The 25,796-nt window shown below is 31.4% G+C and overlaps 2 protein-coding genes and 1 pseudogene across 2 annotated transcripts; 1 reads left to right on the top strand and 2 right to left on the bottom strand.

Annotated features, from left to right (window-relative positions):
- Positions 1-424: 424 nt before the first annotated feature.
- On the bottom strand, positions 425-3,966 carry LOC130815332 (probable tyrosine-protein phosphatase DSP4). The gene is made up of 5 exons (XM_057681770.1): positions 3,490-3,966; positions 3,281-3,374; positions 1,271-1,328; positions 1,009-1,052; positions 425-911 (listed from the first exon to the last, which is right to left on the bottom strand). Exons 1-5 carry the CDS (start codon positions 3,693-3,695, stop codon positions 678-680), a joined length of 636 nt encoding a protein of 211 aa, XP_057537753.1. The 5' UTR covers positions 3,696-3,966; the 3' UTR covers positions 425-677.
- Positions 3,967-4,601: 635 nt separating this feature from the next.
- On the bottom strand, positions 4,602-13,265 carry LOC130815732 (ubiquinol oxidase 4, chloroplastic/chromoplastic-like; annotated as a pseudogene).
- Positions 13,266-19,483: 6,218 nt separating this feature from the next.
- On the top strand, positions 19,484-24,507 carry LOC130814786 (uncharacterized). Its single transcript, XM_057680989.1, has 4 exons — positions 19,484-20,053; positions 22,251-22,700; positions 23,052-23,355; positions 24,160-24,507. Exons 1-4 carry the CDS (start codon positions 19,649-19,651, stop codon positions 24,294-24,296), a joined length of 1,296 nt encoding a protein of 431 aa, XP_057536972.1. The 5' UTR covers positions 19,484-19,648; the 3' UTR covers positions 24,297-24,507.
- The last annotated feature ends 1,289 nt before the right edge of the window (positions 24,508-25,796 follow it).

Below are 25,796 nucleotides of genomic sequence, written 5' to 3'. Positions count from 1 at the left end.
TGGATAATTATCATTGCTGATGCTCTCTTTTTCTCTTTTTTTTTTTTTTTCCTTTTGCAATTTTTTGATTTTTGAAAATAGTTAAATGTTCTTTTTGGTGATTAATTGTTGTTTTAGGTTTAAGTTTTGACTATCGCACAAGATCTAATACTACTATTTTCTATGAGAGGATAAGAGATCTAATATAGTAATATTACTAGATAATATTGATGAGTCAGTTAAAATTGAACTTGTATAAATTATACTATAATCAACTTTATTTGTCCATTAATTGAACTTCTCTTTGGAATGTTTATGGTGTTATAATACTGCATTGTGAAGATGTTTAGACTTTATGAAATTAAGTTGTTTGGAACTGGCTTGCAATTTCAAATTTTATGGACTAGACCATACATGATTGGTAAAAAGTTTAAAGAAAGAGAAATTTACAGGAGTATAAATTACAGTTACTTCAATAGATTTGTAGTTAGAAGCAAATTAAACATAATGATAAATTCAACGGGAATTTAAGTTCAGTAGCAATAAAGATGTACAGAAATAGTTCACTCAAACAAATGCGTCTGCTTTTTTACATCGAAGTTGAATAGTTTGCACATAAATATTGCACACATCATCCATTATTGAGGCTTATACCTGAACATTTCGATAGAGCTGTCTTCTGTTGTGTGATCAAACAGTTAAACCAAATTTGAAGATATTAACATTGGAGCGTATTTGACCTGTTCTCTCTTCTTTGAGCAAGAGAATTGCAGTGGGGTGTTTTTTAAACTTGAAATGTCGAACATCTCCACAAATCTCTGATCAGATATCCTAGATTTCACACCAGCAAACCTTTGGTACTCATCAAAGATCGAGGATAGACACCATTTCTGCAGCTTCCGAAAGCATCCCACTAGGCACCCTGTTCGGTGCTGCATACGTAAAATTGTATGGTATATAACATGCGAAATGCAACTGTACAACAACTTAAAGACGAAGAGAGGGAAATGAGCCATCAAGCAAGCATACCTTTCCACGCTTGCAATGTATAAGAACTGGGTGGTTTCTTGTGTCTGTTACATAGGAAAAGAAAAGAAAATGTCATGTGGATGTAATCTTCATATGATAATGAACAATGCTTTGACAATAGGTAACCGCAATAACCATGAATTTCAATCAATGTCACCATAAATATAACAAACCTGTTGGACCAATACTCCACATAATTTAGGGTGATATTCATGAAACTTGGGACATTTATGCTATAGGAGAGATACTATACTCAACATACCCAAAACGGCCTTCAAAGCTTCCCGTACCTTATCTTCGGGAATGTTGACAAAAGGTTCCTGTGCATATTCAACCAGATACAGAGATGTTATCCATTGATTTCCTCATCAATCAAGCACAGCTGCGCAAGCTCTGATTCACAAGTTAATGGTGTATATGTAGATTCTTAATTTTGTAGGTGAATCAACATAATAGCACAGAAATAGATTTATCTGCTCATAACGGGCTGCTTAATTCTTTGTCCAGTCACAAAGTGAAGTAAGGCTGTGAAGTCACATATGCAGTCATTATGTAGATGAACCTATCAAACTAGAAAAATTCAAGGAATATAGAAAATATGTCCTGGGAGACGGCAACACTTGAACCATAGCACAAATGAAACCAGTTACATCCATGAGATTAATCAAAACATACATACTGCTACGCATACACCCACAAAAAGCAAAAAAAAGAGAAGAAAAATAACGAACAAAGAAAAACTTTCTCAAGGTTGCTTCACAAGTCACCATTTAAAGATCAATAACCTTTATTTAGATAAGCCATAAAAAGTATCTACATTGATGCAAACTTTCATAAGCATACGTGTAATGCTGGTACAATCGACATCCATTACCTTCAAGTAAATACTTTCCATGTTAGGTAGAGGGAGACCGACCAACATTGATTCCACAACCTCGAAGCTATTAAGACGTACAACATTAATGACCACACTTCTTCCTCAAGCAATTTCCATTTTAGCTAAACAAGTCTCCAAATTTTCCAAGACTACTACAAATTTGCGATGCTTATTAACTCGACTGCAAGAAATTAACTTGCTTACTCTCCAAATGAACATGTTTCCACAATTCCACCAAAATTTAAAAAGCCAATAGCCATACATCTCATACAAGCAATTTAACAGCTTTCTCTAATGTTACTACCATCACTAGGCTACTAGCGTATCATTGTAGAAACTATGATCTACTCTGAATTCTGAAAAATTAAATTCTTCTCTTCTAAGTCCACAATTAGCAAGCTATAGAAAACTTAAACAAAGCAATTACTCAGCACAACCACTATGTCCAAAAAATTTTCTCTTTTCTGCCACCAAACTCTTCCGTGAAAACATCTTAACATTACAAAAACTGCAACAAAGAACTTATATTTACTTCTACACAAAACCAAAGTCATCTTGAACATTTTCGGAAATTGAGCATAATTTTACTTTGCATGAATAAGTTTTTACCAAACTTGCTCCGTCTTTTGTATAATGAAATGAAAAAAGTCTACTCAGGAGTAATAAATAGGACAAATAACTCAATTGGTGAAAGTCATGTGATCATCACAATTGGAGCAGAAGATAGAAATATGAACAAGATAAGAAAAAACAGAGTTAGAATAACTAGCTAGCCACAAGAGTTTGACGGATTGTATTATGAGATTAACATAAAATTTATCATCAAAGTTTTTTGGGTATACTTTGTACTTCCGCAGTTCTGAAATATTTGCTACATAGCGGATATTGACATTATTAATCGTTCAAGCTTTTTTTATACATTGCGGTTAATGTGTAATAAAAAATATAGTCAAGTGGAATTTTGTTTGAATCGTCTAATCACGTACTTTTATGATATTAAAAATTTTATAATTTTTAGATGTTCACGGTTTAACATACAAATAATCAAAATAGCACATTAATTGACGTAAAAAGTTAAATGTAGTAAGTACAGTGAAACAGAAAAAATATACGTTGATAGGGCCCTTAACAAGAGGGGCATGAGCTATTACTCGTTGCGCCCAATTGAGACCCCTCTATACAAAATCAAAAATGTTTTTTTTCCACAGTACCACTAATTTTTTATTTTTTGCCTAATAAATGCAGTAAACTACAAGACAACAAACAACTTGCACCCTACAATGCCGAATTACTCCATATTACTTGCAAATTAAGAACCATACAATTTCCCATTCATTTGACTTATTCAGTTAAATATATATATAAAACAACAAAATTTCCATCAAAGAATCAAACCTTGTACATTTCGATACCAAATTGCAAGAGATGAATTCCATTATCTTTCAAGAAATCTGCGATCACCTCCGGATAGGGTTCTGGACACAAACATCTACAAAAGACACCAAAAAAATTTCAAAAACTAAAAGTTCCTTGAAAAGTTCAATCATAAACAAAATAAAAATAATAAAAATAATATCATAAAAGAAAAGAGAAATATTACTTACATAACCGATCGAAGACCTAGGGTTTGCAGAAAAGGGAAATTTGAAGTATCAGGAAATCCAGACCTGAAAATGCCATTATCAACCATTGAAAAATTAAACGGCGGTACATAAGAGAGCTCATCGCCATTCACACCACCATTAACGCAATCGATTGTTGAGAAAACGGCGAGCGATCCGTCGTCTTTTGTTGAATTTTCGTCTTTCATGATTTTCGCGCCAAACTGAAGTAAATGAAAATTGAGAGAAAATGTTTTTCCGAAAGATAAAATAAAAATTATAGAAGTATATTTTTAAAATTCCATCTTTAGTGTTCTGGATTTATTTTCTTTTGAATTATACAAGTATATTTGTATTGTTTGTGGTTGAATTTTGGGTTTATACTATACTTGAGTAGAACTTATTTAGAAAGTTTCTGTGAAAGAGAAAGGGGTAGAGTGGACCAGTTTTTAGTCGTGAATAGCAAGTTATTGATTTCATACTCCCTCCTTTTTCAGCTTAAGCAATCTATTTTCCTATAGGATTAAATTATTCTAAATGTTTTATTTTTATTTTAAATATATATTTTTTTTATTATTTTTCCTTATTAAAATTAACTTTTTTATATCTTTATACCTATTAACTGCACTTCACCCCTTTACCCCTATCTAAATTTAATAACCACCTTAAAAATGCAAAAAGTCAACTGAAATATATGAAATAAATAACAAACAGCATCAAAATATTAATTTTTAATTTGAAATATTGTAATTGATTTTGGATATAAACCTTGATTCATTCTTATTTATATGTGAATTAGTAGTTATTAATTTTAAGATTTTTATTTAAAAAGTGATATTGATACCATACCCATACTTAATTTTGAAAGTTAGAAGTTTAGATGTGCTTTCGCTATCACTAATCTATAAGAGAGTCGGTAAATTTTAATTCTTAATATCTCTAAATACTCATAAAAAATTATAAAAAATATATAATAAAAAAGTATATATTAAGACGAATCTAACAAAATTTCACATGAATATATTTTATCATCTATATATTTCTTAAAAATCTTAATCAAATTTCTCTCTCCAAAATAGAATATTCTAAACGGAAAGAATATTAGAAATGGAGGGAATATTTTATAAGGAGAAAATAGTACATGCTTTGATTGAATTAAGATCGATGGTAAACTTTGAATAAAAATAAATCTAACGCCACAAACGTAAACTTGGTGTTGCTAGCTTTTCTAGTAGAGCTACTCTTGTATAAGATCGTACTTAGTGAGACGACTTCAAACAAAGAGCTTATATTCTCATAATATGTATATAATGGACTATTCAATTCATATATAAGATATTTCTCTTGGTAAGACCATCTCATACAATAATTTGTGTTGCTAATAATGTCAGCAAATCCAACGCATTAGATCTGCCACACAAAAAGCAAATCCGCATTGGAATAGTACGCTGGAGAGAAGAGGACCAAATCTATCATGGTGGACCCGTTCATCCATGATCAACCCTCCATGCAAGTGCATAAAAAAGCAAGGATTCCCAAATGTGGTACGTACATGATGGTGGTCACGATCACGAATGACCACTGCAAAGTGCAAAAGGTAAACTACCACATAAAGAATCAAATTGGCAATACTCGATTGCGTTAACATGGATATGGTTGATGTCTGCAGTGGGCCGTGCGACTTGCCATGGGTACAGAAATGAGCAGTCTTTTACCAATAAGAGCAAATGTTTTTATTGGTTAACATTGTTGATCATCGATATGAAAAGGCTCAAAGATTTGTTGATACAAAATGGTAGAAGTATTCTTAAAAAGAGCAACCAATTAAGTACAGTCCAAATCCTTGAAAAAGGCGGTAACCCAAAATTAAGTACTAACTACTTGACTATTTGGTGATAATAAAAATTATACTTTATTTATCAACAAAAATAATTCACTGCAGGAAAAGAAGCCAAGAACTATATTTTGAACTCCAAAGTTCTCAATTGGATGCATCTTTGAACTCTTCAAACTTCACCTGTCTGTGTCCTTAGTGCCAATATGAAGGTAAAAACACAACATTCTTACTAAATTCATTCTTAAGTACAGATTATAAGAAAATTTTCCGAATATGTACTTGTTATAGAACTAGATGAACTTATTATTGGCTAAATTTTTATCATTATGATGATTTCTTGTATACATATATACTATTCTGTGTCAGCCTGTCAGATGTCAATTACTCTTTGCAGGAGAAGTTGTAACTGATTTCTTTATACAATCTACTATACCTTCGCAATCTTGAGAAAGGACGCATTCCGAATCATCATCTACTGAACATGAATGAGGAGACTAGAGGTTCCCATGAGTCTGACAAGCTCTCATTGTCTTGCAATGTTCAGCTTCATCGTCTCTGATGTTCATGAATACATCATACAAATTTTCTGCAATGACAACCATCAATTGTTATAAATTTCTCCAGTGTTGAGTAATACAACATTTTTAAAAGATAGGACGGACAAGACATTAGAGATGGATAGTAGGATTTAGCAACACATCCGAGGTGGATAATGAAGTTGTGAGTGCAAAGGAGTATGGCTTGCACGTTTGAGAATGAAGTTGTGAGTGCAAAGGAGTATGGAAGCATATGTTTTGGGTCACTAAATAAAGTGATGAATGATGATGAGTTGGTGTGCCTTGGTGATGGTAAGGCTCAAGTGAAGGATTGCTCGAGCAAGACCGCAACTCACTCAAGGAACAGTAGTCACTGAAGGGGAGCTCAACCAGTCGAGCAAGGCTTGCTCGGTCGAGCAAGATGCAGCAGTTCATCAGAAGGGTCAGCAGGTTCGCTAGGGTGGTCAAGCAGGGCTGCTCGGGTCGAGTGAGCTTCAACTTGCGTACACAGAACGTTTTCTGTTTTGTGCGGGAAAATTTGTCTTAGAGAAATTATTAGTTGTAGTGAGAGACTAATACAAGTCAGGAAACTATGTTTTACACCATTAGAGTTCCTTCATCTTTGTATTAGGTTGTTTTAGTGAGACCACCATTAAAGGTGAGGTCTTTGCGTTGTGAGTGTGTTCTCAAAGCTAGTGTGTCGCTTCTCATTGATGTATGTTGATATATTAATGAAAGTAAGTATTGTTTGAGAGGGAGGTATCCTTAGATACCTCATACATCTTGTGTTTTGTGTCCATTGTTGTTGTGCTCTATTTTTGGGGTTTCTTTGTGCATCTTATATTTGTTTGTTCTTCACCATTCTCATAGCCTATTCACAATATATTGACATTTGAGACAGCAAATGTTTGTCAATATCTTCATTTTTAGATAACCTCAAATACGCTTTTCGCACTTCATTGATGAGCATACACTGGTGTTAAAGAGTGCACCCGTCTGCATAAAATATGCCCTGTGATGCTTGAACTCGAATAAAGGTTCCAAATTCGAAATAGGTCCAAGACTTCCACAACATTTTGCTATCCTAATGTCATCATTACTCATTAAGTGATCTTACCAAGACTCCCACCTATGAATGGATTGGAGGGGCTGGATAAACACAACTTTACCCTTGCAATAACATATAGGTTGTGTCACATGAATAAGAAGTGCACATGAGTTAAACGTGGTCCAAGGATAACACAATAAAATTTCAACTTGAAGATACAAAAACAAAGTACGACCAAAAATGAAAATTTGGCAGCAAGTACAAGATCACATATAATGCCATTAGGATATTTCAATCAACAGGTTCCGTTGAGTTCTGAAAATATGCAATAGACCTTAAGAAACAGTTCAATACAGATTGACAAATCCAGCAAATTACCTAATTTTGGCCTCCAGGAACAAGGAACTCTGGAGGTTTAAAATTCATACGAGAACAAAACCGCTTTAGTGATAATGAAACTAATATTTTCAGTCAACGGAACTGATATTAATAAATAAACATACCGAACAAGTACAAGTCACCTCCAGTATAATATTTCACAGCCACATCAGGTGCAGGCCTATGATGTGGGAGAGGGCAACATCAACTTCTACTTCATAATCATAAATGGGGCGGCCTATGAGATGTGGGAGAGGGGGGGTGTAATTAAGGTCATTCATGGCGTAAGCATTAGAAATTCGATAAAGGGTTAAAAAAAGAATCAGAAAAGAAAGGTGTTTAGCAACAGGGAAGGAATGACAGTCAAGCTTCAAAGCCTCCAGGCCCCAAACACCAACTCACCTCTTTGCACCTTGATGAACTTGTCGTAAGTTTCAAATGCATGATTCTCAACACATTCAGAGAAATGATCTGCATAGTACAGGAATTATAAGTTTAAAAAAGCAGCTTAGATATATATAAGTCCAAAATATACTCATAGTTTCTTTGCGATTCGCTTATGTCCAGTAAAGTTTGCTGAAGATGAAAGATACATAACCAGAGGATATAGTTATATGAGCCAAGAACTAATCACCATTCACCATAATTATCAATTAGGAGAAGCCGCAAGTAACCGTGATAAAGCAGGAAAAGAAAAGAAGCACTAGACATAGAGCTCACTACTTACATGCCATTCTCGGACTGATAGCATACATGATGACCGTCATAACATAATAAAATATAGCAATATGCTGAGCAAGGAAGCGATCAAACCACCAAGTATTCCCTCCCAATTCCTGCAGTAACATAAGAGCAATCTATTAAAGAGGAGTAATTTCACATAAAATTAAATTTTCACCAGAAAAGGAATAATGTCTGATGGCATATAAAGCTTAAAAGACCATTGACTCTAGTCTCTCTGTTGGCATGGGAACTAACGGTGACACTAAGTTGTGCTCTTCCTCAGTGTCTATAGTCTAAACGACCTGAACCCCAGTATTTCTTCTCAAAATGAACATATATATCATGGAGCACAACTAACTTTTTGCATAGATAAGATTCAAGTACAAGGACAAGACACCTGAATACATAATGGATCTTCATGCACAGTTATACTTTAAAAAATGATGAGTATACATCCATGCATAACCTTACTACCTACCTCGGTGATTTCAACTCTACAAACACACCTCAGCCCTTCTTTGCCTCTCCATAATATTGAAACACCAACCAATCGGGATACCGTGAATCATAAAGATGATCATTACAACTCTTTAATACAGAGACAATTTACACACAATACTAAAATAACACCGAAACTCTCATACATATGTTGCACCGATATATATGCTGCCAAGAGCAAGGTTATTTGCCACATTAAATAATCAATAGAAAATACAAATCTCCAGAAAATTTGTGGGGAAGTACTTTTATAAGATAGTGAAGAAGTAAATAATATGTATGGTTTAATTGTGAAGTAATACCTTATTCAATTTTCTGGAAAAAGAAAAAAGTTAACCTTCTGGTAATAAGAATAACTTCCGTCTTCCAACCAAAGATGACCACTTTTCAGCCATAAAAAGGAAGAAAACAGCAGGAAAGTGCTCTATTACCAAAAAAAGGAAGGCCTTACTTGATAGATAAAGATACATACTAGTATAAGATACTTTCCAACAAGCAAAAATTTAAAAGGTACTTCCCACTAAAACAATATCCCATAAAATTTTCTCATATTTTCAAAAGAGAGGCAGATCAACCATTATTCAACCAAATGGTACAGAAAGCAAAAAGGTCATTCAAAATAATGACAAGAGAAAAACAAAGTATCATATTTCAACAAATATGAACGTGCAGCATAATAAGTAAAGTAGTAGTTCTTCAAAACTTATATATTCGACCACATTACCAACTTCTGAAAATAGTCAAAAACTATAATCAATAAGATGGTTTTAAGTCAGGCATACTTTCATTGTGATATTAATCAAGCTCAAATTGGACTTAGTTCTTCAATTGAGTACTCTGTCACACTACCTGCAGCCCTCCTCCTATCTTTATAAGTTCTGGGAATGTTCTCTTCATGACAGGAGTGATTTATAATGGAAATATTCGTAAAATACTCTATATTTTCTAGAACACTATTCTAGAAAAGTTAGCTTCAACATATGCTAGCAATGGCCATGTGGCAATCCTGGATCTAGACAGAGGAAACTGTGAGCTTGCAGCACCCACACTTCTAATAATTTTTTTTCCATGTTTTAAAGAAAAATAGAACTCTATACAACAATGCACAAAGAAGCAACAGGACTCACCAAAATATGGAACTCTTGCAATGGTTTCCAGGACAAAGAACCTTGCACAGTGTCTTTCGTGATACAAAATATCAAGTATCTTTATCACAGAATCCTGCAAAAATCAGTAATTTTATGCACACATTTAAAAAAGTCCAGACTGTCTCCTCCAGGTACTAATGCACCTCAACACTCAAACAAGACTAGAAGTACAAAAGAAATTTTCATAAAAAATGGTTCCAACAGGATGTTAAGAAAAAGGGTGTAAAGAGTCTAAGAGGAAGAGAAGACAAAGGTTGCATAAACAACCCAGAGTGGTGAAGTCTCAAATAACACAGTGCATCATCAGGGACGAAGCTACCTTATGGCTGGGGGAGGCCCGGCCCCCCTTGTCGAAAATGCAATTATTTGTATTTTGAGCTTTGGCCCCCCTACCAATATATGACATATAATTTTAAGAGTGCAAAAATATAACAAAAATTACTATAGCTCAATGGTTGGAGTTGCACATTTGTTTCTTGAGGTTAAAGGATCAAATCCTAATGTTAACATATATTTTTTTTATAAACTAATAAATTTATATTATAATGTCATTACTTTTTATCTTACATTATTTTACATTTATCTTTTTTAGTGTGTGTTTATTTTTTTGCTATCTTAATTTTAATAGTATTTTTATTTTTTGGAGACTTACTAGGTAAGCAATAGAGTGAAAAACACTAGATTTTCATTTCAAATGGGATAATTATAGGGAAGCTTCATTTTTATTTGCTGAATATAATTTTTGTTATGATTCAAGTTTATTTTAATCTATGTGATTTAATAAATTTTATAATCTAACTCGTTTTTTATATAGTAAATAATTTGCTAATATATCGATTATTTGGCCCCCTCTAAATCAAAATTCTGGCTTCGCCCCTATGCATCATTAAGCATGAGCATATCAGTTGCCGTTCATTGATCTAAAAATAAGAACATATAAAGTGGACAGTACATACACATTGAGTATGCAACATAATTTCTATGCAATAATATGATAAGTGCTCACAGATTTTAAGACATAAATAGAGATACAGTAAGGCTTCAGATTACATGCTTCTATCCCATCCCTCTTCTTTTCAGCAGAAGTACAACATACATGATATATCCCATTGGGTTGAGGAAGAGTGGGAAGGGTTTCGTTGTCTCAAAGAAATTTTTAAAGTACAGATTTTCAACTCATGTGATTTGAACTTAATTTAACTTAATTGCTAACACAGAGTTGGAGTAAAAATAAGTTTAGGAGAAAAAGCTCTAGATGAAAATTCAACATGCAAGTCCACATTAGAAGTCAAAAAGCATCAAGCTCACAAGTCATATGATTAAGTAGCTTCATGTCACAGTCCAAATTAGTCCAACATTCAGAATGTATGGTGCAGCTTATCTATTCGTGATAGGATGAAAACCAAGAGCGATATGGGACATTTTTGCACAAAGTACTCAAGCCTCGAGCCATAGAGTATCAAAAGGGGGCCTTCACATACAAGCCCAAGTCCCAACACATGAATTCGCATGACTCACACATAGCAAATGAAGGACAACAGGGTGGAGTATTCAATGCTGTACAAGGTTAATATGAAACTTGCCTTGTGACCCTAATAGACACAACTTTAACACAAACATAATACTGGAAATCAAAAGATAAAAGATAAGGGCATAAAGTATAGACTATAGACTATACAAACATAATGGTATACATGACGCATTCAAAAGAAAAAGGGTGTGACCAGAAGAAGAAAAAACCAAGCAACAAGGGATTTTAGGCATTTGGATTTTGGACACATTTGTGTTTGACACAAGTACTTGAATCCTTGAAACATAGACAAAACTAAAGTGCATTCAAAAAGAATAAAGATAATATTGATTTCTCATTCTCCAAAACACCAATTGAAAGATAAAAGATAGTGACTTTCATGAACATTTGAATATGAGCTCATGATCATACTTAAGATAGCTTGTCCTAAGCTCCATCCCAGTAAAAATATTTCTTTTATACATCTAAGGTTAAGAAAAAGTAGATTTTCAAACAGGCATGCATGTGAGTCTCAAAGTACTCCATGTACAAGCATATACACAACCCAAATGTTAACAATTATGAAGTGTAGTAAGCATTAAGCTTACTGAAATTCTGACTTCGAAAAGAAAATATCGCAAGCTCCAATCCACCAAATGTATGTTGAACAAATGGTTATTGGCTGAAAGTGAGACCTATGGACATACATGTCCATATAAGCACGTTCTTGGATTAGGTTTTGACTAATGCATCACTTTAAGATCTCAGTCTCATAATTTGTTGAGTGGACATCCCAAGTCCCACGAGGGAAAAGTTTAAGAGTTAATAAGCATATATGTGATCCAACTAGTATGAGGTCTTTTGGTTTCTCGAAGGTTCCCAAAAGCACATACATGCATGCTTGACCCAAAGTGGACAATATCATACTAATGCGGATCATTAATAGAGCTGATGGGCCCAACAAATGGTATCAAGAGCCGAAAGTTCGACCGGGGAAAATATGTCTACATTGGAGCATCACAGTGGTGACATGCTGGATTGGTGGGCACATGTATGGGCTGGTTGTCAGTGTGACCTTGCAATAGATATATATAATCTCGGTGACTTTTATCAGGAGTCTTCTTGACATGATGGTCAAGGAAGTGGAACATATGGTGAAGCGCAGTACTAAGGAAACATATTATATTGTTGGAGGAGAGTACACAAATAATGTGATCCTTGGTCTGAGAGGGGATTATTAAGTGGCATACCAATTCCCAAGTGGGAAAATAAGACAGAATTGATAAGCATGTAGTCGGTGATCTGACTTCAAATTACTATGAGGTCTTTAGGGAAGGTAGTACATATCCGTGCAAGCTTAACCCAAAGCAAATAATATGATATTAACGCAGATCGTTGTAGGTGGCCCAACATAATCCAACAAAAATTACAACTTACAACTCCAATTGCTAAGTAATTAATGACAAAAGTTCACCAGTAACACTTCCCACTTAGGTTCCAGGGAAAATTCTTATATTTTCTTATATAGAGAATAGAGATCACTCTGACATTCCCGTAATCTCCTTCAATGTTGAATATCACACAGAACCTCAAAATGCGAATTATTGGTGTTTGTCACAAGAAAATTAGGCTATACTTAATAGTTTAATTACTACTCTTATAACTTAATAAACCAAATAATACTCAATTCTAGTAAGCTTTTCACAGTTAACATGCAAAAAAATTATCGCCTATAACAACAGATGTTCAAAGTTCCATCTCTGAAACTAAGTTGCACAAGAAAACGTGCAGACATTATCACACTTGTAACAACAGATTACTCAAGAATCAAGATTATTTTATTTTTAAAAATCGATCTAATCAATACAAAGCAGTCACCATAACATTTCCACTGTAAACATACAAAAATTAAATGTGAAAAAAATGAAAAGTGAGCACTAGAAGCATCAACTTACCGAGAAATGAATCGTTGATGAGAAGGACAATCAAGATTTACGGAGGAGAGAGAATTGAAGCGGCGCAAAGAGACAAAAGAGCCGAAAATGGCTGGATTTTTAAGTAATATTGCGAATGTTAAAGGAAGAGAGAAAAATACCTCCATTTTTTTCTCTCTAAAGATTTCAGAGCTTAGGCAGATGGAAATTATCTTAGAAACTCTCCGCCTACATTATTTTTGGATTTTCTTTCGCCGGAGAAGAAAGGCGGTAAACGCCGGCGTTTGATTAATAAATAATAATTGGTGGATTGTGTGTCATTTTACAGGGGGCTTTGGCGGCGCTATCGAATTTTCCGGCTTTTACCAAGAAGTTTTTTGCCTATCATATCAATAAGAAAAAAATGTCGAAATTAATTTTAATTATTAATTATATTTAAATAAATTGACTTTTACATATTTTTTGATAATAGCATCTTTTTTTAATGTTTTAAATGACTATTATAGGTATTTATAACCAAAAGGAATAGGGCTAACCAACGAAGGAGCATAAGGAAGAAGAAGAAGCTAGTGTAACGGCTAGCATGTACCTACGATTAGGGGTGTTCATAATAAGCCGATCCGAAATATTCGATCCGGATTATTCGGTATCCGATTTCCAAAACAGGGTAATTTATTCGGAATCAGGTCACATATTTTTGGAAAATCAGATATCCGGTATCCGATTTTGTTTATTTATTTATTTATTTTACTTTTTTTTCGTAAATAAAATGATGATGGTTTCTCTTAAACTAACCTTGGGTTGAATATTTTTAGCGAGTTAGTATTTGAAATTTATGTTTGTTCTTACTTAAACAAATATTATTCTATAATTTTCTTAATTAATCTTTTATGATTAATTAAGTTAAATAATTTTTAGAGAGTTTGTATTTGAATTTTATATAAAAAATATTCTAAGTAAAAATAGAGATAAACAAACGTATGGTTGAACGACAAAAAGACAAAAAAATAAAAAAATTTTAAAAACATTCTAATAAAATCGGGTATCTAGATCCAACCCAGATTTCAGAATTTGGGTCGACCCAGTATCCGGTTTTGAACACCCCTACTTACAGTAACTAGTTAAAATATAAAAAGAGGCGCTGTTAATAAAAAATATACAAATGTTAGATTACTTACAATTTACAAATAATCTATAGTGGAAATTATTCACAACAAATAGACAATAATTGAAATTATCTAGGACAAATTTTCATATATATATATATATATATATATATATATATATATATATATATATATATATATATATATATATATATATATATATATATATATATTATCATACTAGCTAGTCTTATCTTTCACATAATTAAACCATACATTCTACATCAACATCCTAATACTATATAGTATATAGTTGACCATGATGTTTCCTTTTGTTTTAGTTAGAACTACTTTCAATCAAAGCACCAATTGAAGTAACTACAATCAACGTATGACACATTAATGCCAACTATATTGATCCACAATCACTCAAAGCTTAGAACCTTACTTCCTCTTACTAATCAAATGTCCCATTTAATTTTGTATATTTGTTGTTACACCATAAATTCTAAGTATCTATAATTATACTCGATTAAAAATTATAAAAAGTTAATACTAATAAAATTTATAATGAGTAAAATTAAACAAAATACCACTTGATAATAATTTAACTTATAAATTGAGAATAATATACAAACTAAAAGTAATTGATGAAGAATGTTAAAAAAAACAAATACAAAAAATAAAATTAACTTTATATGAATACTTCTAATTGAAATACTTCATGGTCTTGTTGGATTTGAATGGACTTTGTATAGGTGAACAAATGTTGAATATATGGTGATTAAGCTTCCTTCATGTCTCATATGATTGGTCTTTTAATATTTCATCAACTAATTGATTATTCAAAAGAGCGTTACATAATATAGGAGTATTGTCAATTGTATGGTTTTAAATTTTGAAAAGACAACTGAGTTTGGAAATGTATAAATTTATGATCCTATACGTGGTAATGCTAGTTTTTTTTTTTTTTTTTTTTTTTTTTTTTTTTTTTTTTTTGTGGTTGTTTAGCACTCCATGTAGTAAATAATTGTGTACATATAATTTATTCCTTTTGGAGATTGATGTTAGTGAATAGTGATTAGGGAGGTTGTTTTAATACTATATTGAGTAGTTTTAAAATGTTTGTTACTCTTTGGTATTTTATATTTTTAAAAATTATTTTAGACAATTTTTTCTTATATAAAGTTGGATTGATAACTCATTTATTTTTATGAAATTCTATTTTTTTCATTTATAATTGCATACTCAATGTAATCATTGAATTTATTAATAGTAGTACTTTTATCACTCTATATTTTTTTCATTACAATAATTTTTCACTTACTCTAAAATTATAATTTTATTAATATGTGAGGTACTTATCAGTTAACATAGTAGATAAACATTAAAAATAGAGAGAGTAACAAATTTGTCTTACTTTCTAAAAAAATAATTTATTTAAAGAGTTCAGGTTGAGTTTGGATTAATCGAGTCTTGGTCAAATCTAGTTCGGTCAGGTTATGAAGTCACACCTTCATTTAGGATTACTAATAATTGGAAAATTAAATGATTGGGTTATGAATCATCAGCTAACATTTAGAAGATCACCAATGGCCATAATTTACTTCTCAAAGTTTTATTCAATATTCAAAAGCAATTTATCATCTTGAGTCCAATAATATTAGAACATGTATGCGTATATCTTTTGTGGCTATTACTATAGAAAAAACTAGAAGCAAAATATGATCTTATATTGGCATCAAGAATCAACGCATAAACCCAGCATAATACTTCTTTTTTGCTAACAAAATAAAGCAATACTCCAAAATCCTTTTAATAGCAGTAACGAAAAGAAAAAATTTTTTTTTACAAAAACTTAAAACATATGAATGAAATTAAATAAAAGTATTTAATTATTATCTAAAATTAAAATAATAAAAAATTAATAAAACATTTTAAAATAACAAATGATTAAAAAATTGAATGGGCCTATATAGATAGTAAATAACCGTTATTTGTAAGGTTAACAAATCACTCTTATATTAAAAATATTCAATAATTAAGTGAATATTTTATAAGTCGTTTAACGTAATTAAGTAAGTATACAACGAGACGTTAATTTAATGGATATTGAGTAGCGTTTATGTTTTATTAGAGACCAATAAACTTCGATAATGGTACGAGCTTAATGTCACTAAATTTATTGGGTCACACTATATTAATGTGTGAGACTATTTTGCGTGAGTATAGGTTCATGTGATTAATCTAGCTAGTAAGACTAGATATTAGTTATGATCCTCAATTTAATATAATTTGTTAATTTAATTGTATAACTCCGCTAGACATTATTGTTTATAATATTGTGCTTTATATGAATACATTGATACAATATTATAACGGACTATGAAGAGAAAAAGGTGGGTTTTGATTGCTCCTAATAAATTGTTTTCATTGCTCTTATTAGGCATTTTTCTTGGTGGGAATTAACTAAGATATAACGTTTGAGGTTACTATTGATTTGGGATGGAAAATGTGATGGTGATAAATAGTTCTGGCTCACATAAGGTTCTTAAAATTTTAAAAAAGAAATAGCATGTTTTACATTGAGTGAGCAAAAAGTGAGGTTGTAATAAGAAGAGTTGTATACACATAAAATTAGTTTAATAAAGGTTCTTAAACGACGTATTAGTATATGGGGTCTTATGAGACATTATTGGTGGACTACACTAGAAGAACTTTATTTGCGGTTCTTATCTCGTTATTATATTTTGCTAGTGAATTCACGCTACAAAGGTATAATTACTCATCTTGATATTTACTTGTTTCATTTCATGTCAATAATTTAGTCTTAGAAAAGTTTTAGTTTTCTGCATGTTAAAAGTTAACAATATTAGAACCCTACGCCTTATGTGATAACATTTGATAGGATGAGAGTTTTGTTGTTTTAATTTATCTTTTTTTGTTTTGTTTATTTTATAATTATTATTTTTGTCTTTTTATGATAATTTACAAATCACAGTAATTGACTACAAAAATTTTTGATATAGATAATTAAACTAACAAATAAATACTTTTTGGTCTCTCATTTTCACCACGTATCAAGCCATAGTTGTCCCACACCTGGCAGATTACACGAAAGACAAGAAGTTACTCCTAATATGCTCCATATTCCAAATGGACCCATATCCAATAGAAGTAAAATAATTATCACATGTACTTTCTCAAACCTAAATATCATTTTTACACTTTGTAAAATAATTTATATAATAATTTCTAATCAATAATCCTTATTTATAAATCACTATAAAAAAAAAACAACATAACAATAAAATAAATGAAATTAAAAAGGTAAATCAAAATTATTAAAGTCTTATTCTATCAAATTCTATCATATAAGAGTAATTTGTTAACTTCACAAATCACCGTTATTTACTAAGACCTCCTCATAATTTATACTACAATGGTTTTATGAGGTAGTCTTACACATAAACTGAGCTTCACTAGGTAAATAACCATGATTTACGTCAATTGTAAATCACTAGTATGTGGTACTATGTTATAGGTCCATCATTTATATAATTGAATTTTTTTTTCTTTTGAATATTTTATTAGTTTTTTTTTTATGGTTATTTACAAATAACCATTATTGACTAATATTTTCTATAAATAAATAGTCTAATTAATTAATACTCTACAAATTATATAAGCTCTTTGTTTTTCATTATTAAATTGAAATTTAGGAGATAATCTCTTACAAAAATAACTTAATAATTTCTACTCTCTTCTAATCATGTTCCATGTGAGATTTTATACTGTTCATCGATTATTTGATGTTTTATTTTTATTTTATATTAAAATTAAAATTGAAGATATATAGTTAAGTGGAATTAAATCAATCATTTCAATATAATTTTTATTAATAACTTTTTATGTTTTAGTTATGCACTATTTTAAACACAGGAAAATTATATACAAATAAAAAAAGTGATAATCCACATTTTTAATCGCATATTTAGTTTGTAAATCACAATCTTTTTGTTATCACTGATACTCTTTTTCCATACTCATATCTACCACATATCCACTATTTATGACGAGTAAAAATTTCAAACTCATAACTACCAGCTATTTACTATTCATGACAAGTAAAAATTTTAAACTGATACCTACCCACCTTAATACATATTCAAATTCAATTGCACCTACTATGATCAATTAAGTATACCCATCAAATTATAGGCACTTTTACTCACCTCATATTAGTGATATTACTCATATTACTCGTCTCATCATATGAATATATTGATATCCACAATATATTCATACGTAGGACTAACTAAGTAACCAATGATCAATATCAATATTAATAATCTAAAAAAGCATTATAAATGGTATATTGTGGATATAATTGTGCAGGTTTGAGGCGGGGTAAGTGGATATGGGCAAAGTAAGTAGACCTCATAGGCTCATACTCACTGCATCTTGCTGAGTAAGACTTTTCATAATATTCATTTATTACCTATCAAATTTATATTTATATCTGCCCCAATTGGGACGAATGTGGAGTAAAACCTTTGAGATTTTATTTGTCTTTCTACATTCGACTTCTTCAAACTTCCTTTTGAAAGGAAGCCACTTGATAGTATCAAGGTAATAAAATATTGTTGTTTAATTTGCCTTAAATTGGATAAATTCGGCTAAATTGAGTGAAGTTTAAATTAATATTAGCTTTTTTTTTGAAATAAAATTAATATCAGTTTTACTAGGTCTTTGTGGCCTTGTGGGTGAAAATACCGTTTTTATTATTTATAATCTAATTAATTTAATATTTTCTTTGGTTTTAAATTTTTAATAGCATATCTTATTTTCATGTTTTTTAATGCACTATTTTAATTTTTAAAATATCTTTAATTGTGTCGTGCATTATAAAGTTTTACGAAAATATATGCTAAGATGAATTGAATATAACAAAATTTTTTGACAAAAAGAATAACATAAAAGACAATATTGTTCGTCAATATAAAAATGTGTCAAGTTTAAATATGTTTATTTTTTTTAAAAAAAATACTATATGTTTATTCAAGATTTAGGTTAACTTTACATATTTTAGTAAAAGATACATTGTTTTCTACTGTTTTTTCAAATGCTACAATTATTAATGTTCTATAAATAGTTGTCAAACCAGTAAACTTACGTATAACCCTACTGTATCAAACCTTAAAAATTTTATTATTTAATACAATTTTAACCAAAAAAAATCAATAGACGCTACTTAAAATACTACGTCAAATACATTCATAATCTAAATAAATAATAGAAGTATAATTAAAAATGGGGACACTTACTTCAATGATCCTTTTCCGTATTCTCCAATCATGCACCATTAAGGCATTAATCCATCAAATAAACTCAAAATATTTTTATATAAATATCCCCTTTATTCAAGTAAATTTCCAGAAAAAATGGAATATGAAGACAGAGAGAATCTAGTATCATCAAAATCAAAAAAATACATGATTGATTACCAAGATGAAGAATTCAAGAATCTAAGAGTATTCCTAACTTGGTCATGTATTGATCAATCAAATCCATGGAAAACAAGTCTTTCATGGTCTGTTTTCTTCTTATTCTGTATTGGAGTTCCAATTATTGCCCATTTTGTATTGTTTTGTTATACTTGTGATGATGAAGATCATCTTCAACCTTTTGATACAATTGTTCAACTCTCCCTTTCTTCTATTTCTATTCTTTCTTTCTTTAGTCTCACTAAATTTGCTCAAAAAATTGGTCTTAGAAAATTTCTTTTTCTTGATAAACTTTGTGATGAAACTGAAAAAGTTCGAGATGGATATATTCTTCAACTTCAGGTATTGTTTTTCCCTGTTTATTCCTCTGTTTTTTTTTTTTTTATATATATTTTAAAAGAAAATCGCTTGAAGGAGTAGGTCGAGAATTAAGAATTGAATGTTATCGCAATGATAGAAGGAAAAATCTTAAAATAATCAAGTTTTTTTAATATAAATTTCAAATTTAAGGTTTTTGGATTGTGGGTAATTGAATTTATTACTTTTTACTATTATTTTAAGTTGTTATTTATTTTAATTTATTTTTAGTTGTTAATTTCATATTACTTATATCATCATCATACTCGGTATATCCGCCCATAGAAAAATTAAAAGTAAGATATGAAAAGGGAAAAATGGCGAAAAATTATACCAATCAGAATATAATGATACTATAAGAAACGGGTTTCCTTCAATTTTTTTTATATATTTTAAGGAAAATTGCTAAGTGGGGAGGGGAATTGAAAATTGAACCTTATTATAATGATGAGAGGGAATATATTTGAAATTTAAGGTTTTTTTGAATAATTGTGGGTACTAAAAATTAATAGATTTGACAAATATTTTCATTAAGAACGTGTCACCGTTCGTGAAGCGGGTTAATATGAGCTAACGCAATATGTTACTGAATTGGTTTTTATTTTTTTAATTTGCTAATTTCATATAGCTTATATATAATGTTAAAATATTTGACGATATAGTCTAGGAACATAATTCATGGTTCCTCTTTTTTGAAACAGAGGATATAATGATATAAGAAAAAAAAGGCTTTCCTTCAAATTTTTTTTATTTATTTTTTTTACTTAAAATGAAAGTTTTGGGTTTTATTGTTGATTGATGAATCAAAATATAAAATTTCACCTTTTTGAAATGTAAGAAAAATGATTAAAATTGTATTAATACTTTCAATAGTTTTCAAATTAAATATAATCATGGTCGATGAGGTATTACAGGACTGTATATGAGATTAATTAAGTAAAAAATCTAGTTATAATTTAATTTTATTATGTGTGGATGAAGAACCCTATATTGCAATAATATAATCCTGATTAACAAAAATACTGAATTTTCATTGTTATATTTGCGTAAGAATGCTAATATTTGCTTGGTGGTCGGCGGAAAATGCAATAGTAAATAGAAAGTCCTCCACAAACTAGGGATCTTTATTGGTGTGTGCATGAAGTAATTGAAACATAATTTAAGGCTCTAGAATTGTGTTAAATAAAGGGACAATTCATTATCGTATGCTACGGAGAAAGATAAGAGTATAATATTTTGGAATAATTTTCGTATTACACCTTTAAAATTTAGATCTTGCGATAGCTTTAATTATAATTTTTTACGAATTACAATCATTAATGTATTAATGTCTATGATATTATGTCAAATTACAGGATTCTGACCACTTAACATAAAACTCCAATCATTAAAATGGTCGGATGTGATTTGGCCTGAAAACTGTAGACATTAATTAATTTGAAAAAAATATCAAAAAAGTAATTTGTAAATAACCTAAATTTTAAAGTTATAATTCGCAAATAATTTATTATTTTATAAACTTAAAGATTAATTCAGAAATTAAACTTAAAAAATTAAACTTACACTAAAAATTAAACTTACCAAACGAGACTACAATCTTGCTCTCGTCTCATTCAGAAACCATTTATTTTCTTGTATCTTAAAAAAGTCGATATGTCTTTTCATTTTAATTATATAATTTTTGTTTTTTTATCTTTTGGTTTCTTTTACTTATTTTAACTAAAACTTAAATAAGAATTACGACACAAACGTAGCAAGATAATAGAGTTGTGGAATATGAATGGATGCTTGAGTGCTTACTATAAACCATTTTTCTAAGTTATTTTCACATAGGTGGGGCTTGTCACTTTTTTGAAAAAAATATTAAAACTTTTATCGATCTTGATATGCTTTCACGTGATGAAAAATGATGAAAAATATTATGTCTACCACTATGTAAATTACTAGCATCTAATTATAGATTTAATAAATAAGAAATATAGTCAAATTGAATCTTAAAGATGAACGATTTAGCATGTATGATACGGTCATTTATGTCAATATTCTTTTAAACAATTAATCATTATTTTTTTAATTTGATAAGTTGCTTAGGTTGAAAGTTGCACGTTCTCCTTGCAAATAAGTAAAAGAAAAATGAATTTTGATTGATTAGTGAACTTTACACATTGTACTTGTTTTGCAGAGATCAATAAAAATCCTATGTATGTTTGTGCTACCTTGTTTCATAGCAGACACAGCCTATAAAATCTGGTGGTATGTCACAGGAGGACCCAAAATTCCTCATTTTGGAAATGTCATCTTGAGCCATACAATTGCCTGCTTCTTGGAGCAATGTTCATGGCTCTATCGAACTTCCATATTCTTCTTAGCTTGTGTGCTTTACCGCATTAGTTGCCATCTTCAAATCCTTAGACTCGAGGATTTTGCTCAAGTCTTTCAACTCGAAACTGATGTTACACTGGTTTTGCTGGAACATCTTCGGATTAGAAGAACACTCAGAGTTATTAGCCATCGATTTCGAACGTTCCTTTTGTTCACCTTACTGCTTGTCACTGCTAGCCAATTTGCTTCCTTGCTCGTTACTACCAAATCTCACAGTGATGTTGATATCTACACTGCTGGGGAACTTGCGGTAACTTATTCTTCTACTTCTATTGCATCCACCGATGATATGACGGATTTATTCTACGTCAATACAAAACTCATCACTTTTAGCCGATGGTCTTACTGGTCGCGCAACCTCCTTAGCTCTTTTGATAAGGGTATGGTCTGCCGTCGTTCAACTCTCCCCTGACCCTGATCATATATATTGGGTATGGTGATTATAACAATGACTAAAGCCATCATTTTGCACTCGATAAATTGGTGTATTATATACACTCGATCCATACTAAATACTTTGTAGGATAACAATACTAGAATTTAGAATAAGATCACATTTGACACTCTATGGCTTACTGAACCTTTTTTCTGATAAATGTAGCTATGTTCGGTGACCCTGCTTGCCGGAGTGTGCATATGCCTAAAAAGCGCAGCTAAGATCACCCATAGGGCGCAAGCCATTACATCTTTAGCAGCTAAATGGCATGTTTGTGCTACGATTGATTCGTTCAATGCAGTTGTTGAAGGTGAAGATCCCATTAGTCGATCATCCTCGCCTCCTGCTTTCCCTTACAGTGCACAATTCGACTCTGATGAGGAAGGTGATGGTGAAGATGATCTTGATAACACTAAGATGATTCCTGTCATTGCCAACACTATTTCCTACCAAAAGAGACAAGCCTTAGGTAAGATAAGAATACATACTTCCAAGTTTTTTTAATTCAACATCCCATTACCTCAATGCTATTAAGTGTTCTCACAAGAGGGGAACTGTAGAGATCAAATGCACGAATCAGTAGGAATAGCAAAATGGGCATGCGGGTGCAAGGACTCCTGTCATATGTATATACCCGCTAATGCATTCATACCCAGTATGACAAATTGATAATACCTATCCACAACCCATAACGGATAAAATTCTGATGGTCGCGCCTTCCCACGAAGGCATGTTCAAAATTATCCACATCTACATCCAACTGAGTATACATGTGGCCGTCTTATACTGACGCATAATCACCAATGAGGGTAGACTTAGTTGGAAGTTGGGGGCATTTTCAAACTTAAAATTTTTTTTTGATAATATTCAGCTCATAAATGCAAATTACTACCATTCACATTTTAGAAATTTTGCCATAAATACGGGGATGGATGGGGTCGAGGTGTTAAAACCTTCATGCCCATCACTTACCTGCTACTCATACTCACTCCAATTGGAGCGAATGTGGAGCAAAACTTTACGGGTAAAGACTTTACTCGCATGTCATCCCTACACAATATGTTGTTTTTGATTCACTCTGCAGTTTCACATAAATAATAGAAACACATGATTTAATAAGCCATTGTACTATATTCATTATGATATGAAATTAAAAACTATAAATCATTACCTTTTTCGCAAATGGCAGATAATATATAATTATAAAGGGAAATTACTTATCTTTGTTGAGTTATGCCTAACTAATATATGTAATGATATATTGTTATGGCAGTTACTTATTTGGAGAATAATAGAGCTGGGATCACAGTGTATGGATTCATGCTGGATAGATCATACCTCCATACTATTTTTGGAGTCGAGTTATCCTTGGTACTTTGGTTGCTTAGCAAAACTGTGGGAATTTCTTAATTTGTTTCGCAGCACAAGGATTACTGTAAATAAAACTGTGGGAATTTATAATCTGATTTATTTCCTTTTCCTTGTAACTTGGAAAATTTTGTTTTCTTATAGCAGTATCAAGGAAAAGGAAAGGAATTTAGTAAGTCAAATTTTGTTTCAGACAATTTTTGTATATTGTAAGCTATAAATGTAGAAGTATATGTTTTATATGTTAAGTTAATTTTTGGCAAAAAGAAAATATACAAATTGTTTTGTGTTAAAGTGAACATAAGCTCAAGTATTCATTTAATTTCATGGAGAGAAAAGGGGAGAGTAAAGTTGGGTCTATTGCTCTTACAATTGCATAAGAAATGTCTTTTGATAAAGGTTTCATCGTGGAAAAAGAAAAAAAAAGTATATGTCTTAAGCGTAGCGAGGCAGAGCCATATTGAATATTTGTGCGACTCTCTACGTAACGAAGAGGCTTAAATTACTGAACTATAACACAAAATTGACATAATATAGGTAACAGGCTGACACTTTAACTCCAAGCTGAGCTCGACTAAGCACTGCTCTGCCATTTCCTTCAAACGTAGCATAACAATATATTCAATCCTATCAGCTTATTTTGATAACCATACAGGTCTTACTGTGTAGAGCATACAACTACCAGCAACAGCTCCCATAGCTGTTCCAATTCCAAATCCTATGAGGATAATTTTCCATAAACTGAAACTTGTAATAATATCAGCAAAATCCTTCCTTGCATGTTGGGACACTGGTGTCACAGGCAGATGATCATGACCATCCCGTTCTCCACACATTAGCAATGGATATCCACATAAACCCGGGTTCCCTCTATATGAATCATTGGAAAACCAGAACTGGTTGCCGTGAGGGATCTGACCCACTAGCTGATTCTCTGATACATTAAAAAATTCCAGAAATGTAAGTCCCACAAACTGTGATGGAATTTCTCCCTGAAGCATGTTGAATGAGAGGTCAAGAGATTGAAGTGATGTTAGGTTGGATAATGATGGAGGCAAATGACCTGTGAGATGGTTATGGGAAATGTCAAGGACTATGAGGGCAGAAAGCTGGCCTAATGATTCTGGGATTTCTCCATTGAATCTGTTGTTAGAGAAATCTAAGGCTGCTAGAATGGTTAAGATTCTCTCATATGTCAGACTAAGTCCTTTTACTGTCAACACAAGAGTATCATGATAATAATCAAAATTGCCTATGTAGCTCAAGTTATGTGATCCACTACCATCATTCACCATCATTGCTTTGAATTTCTCAATGTATCTCACAGGCAATTTTCCATAGAACTGGTTGCTGGAAAGATCAAGGATTTTTAGCTTGGAAAATGGATGTTTGTTTGCCTTTGAATTGTCTTCAACCGAACCTCGAAAATGGTTTGAATGAAGTACAAGGACTTTCAACTCCGGAAGAGTATCTAACCAGTGAGGAAATGTATCATTGAACTGGTTTTGCCCGAGATTAAGTACTTCTAAACCCTCACACTTC

Source organism: Amaranthus tricolor, chromosome 6 (assembly GCF_026212465.1).
Source record: "Amaranthus tricolor cultivar Red isolate AtriRed21 chromosome 6, ASM2621246v1, whole genome shotgun sequence".
Taxonomy (NCBI): Eukaryota; Viridiplantae; Streptophyta; class Magnoliopsida; order Caryophyllales; family Amaranthaceae; genus Amaranthus; species Amaranthus tricolor.
The sequence above is the reverse complement of the archived record's forward strand: the minus strand, read 5'-3'. Positions and strand labels throughout refer to the sequence as shown.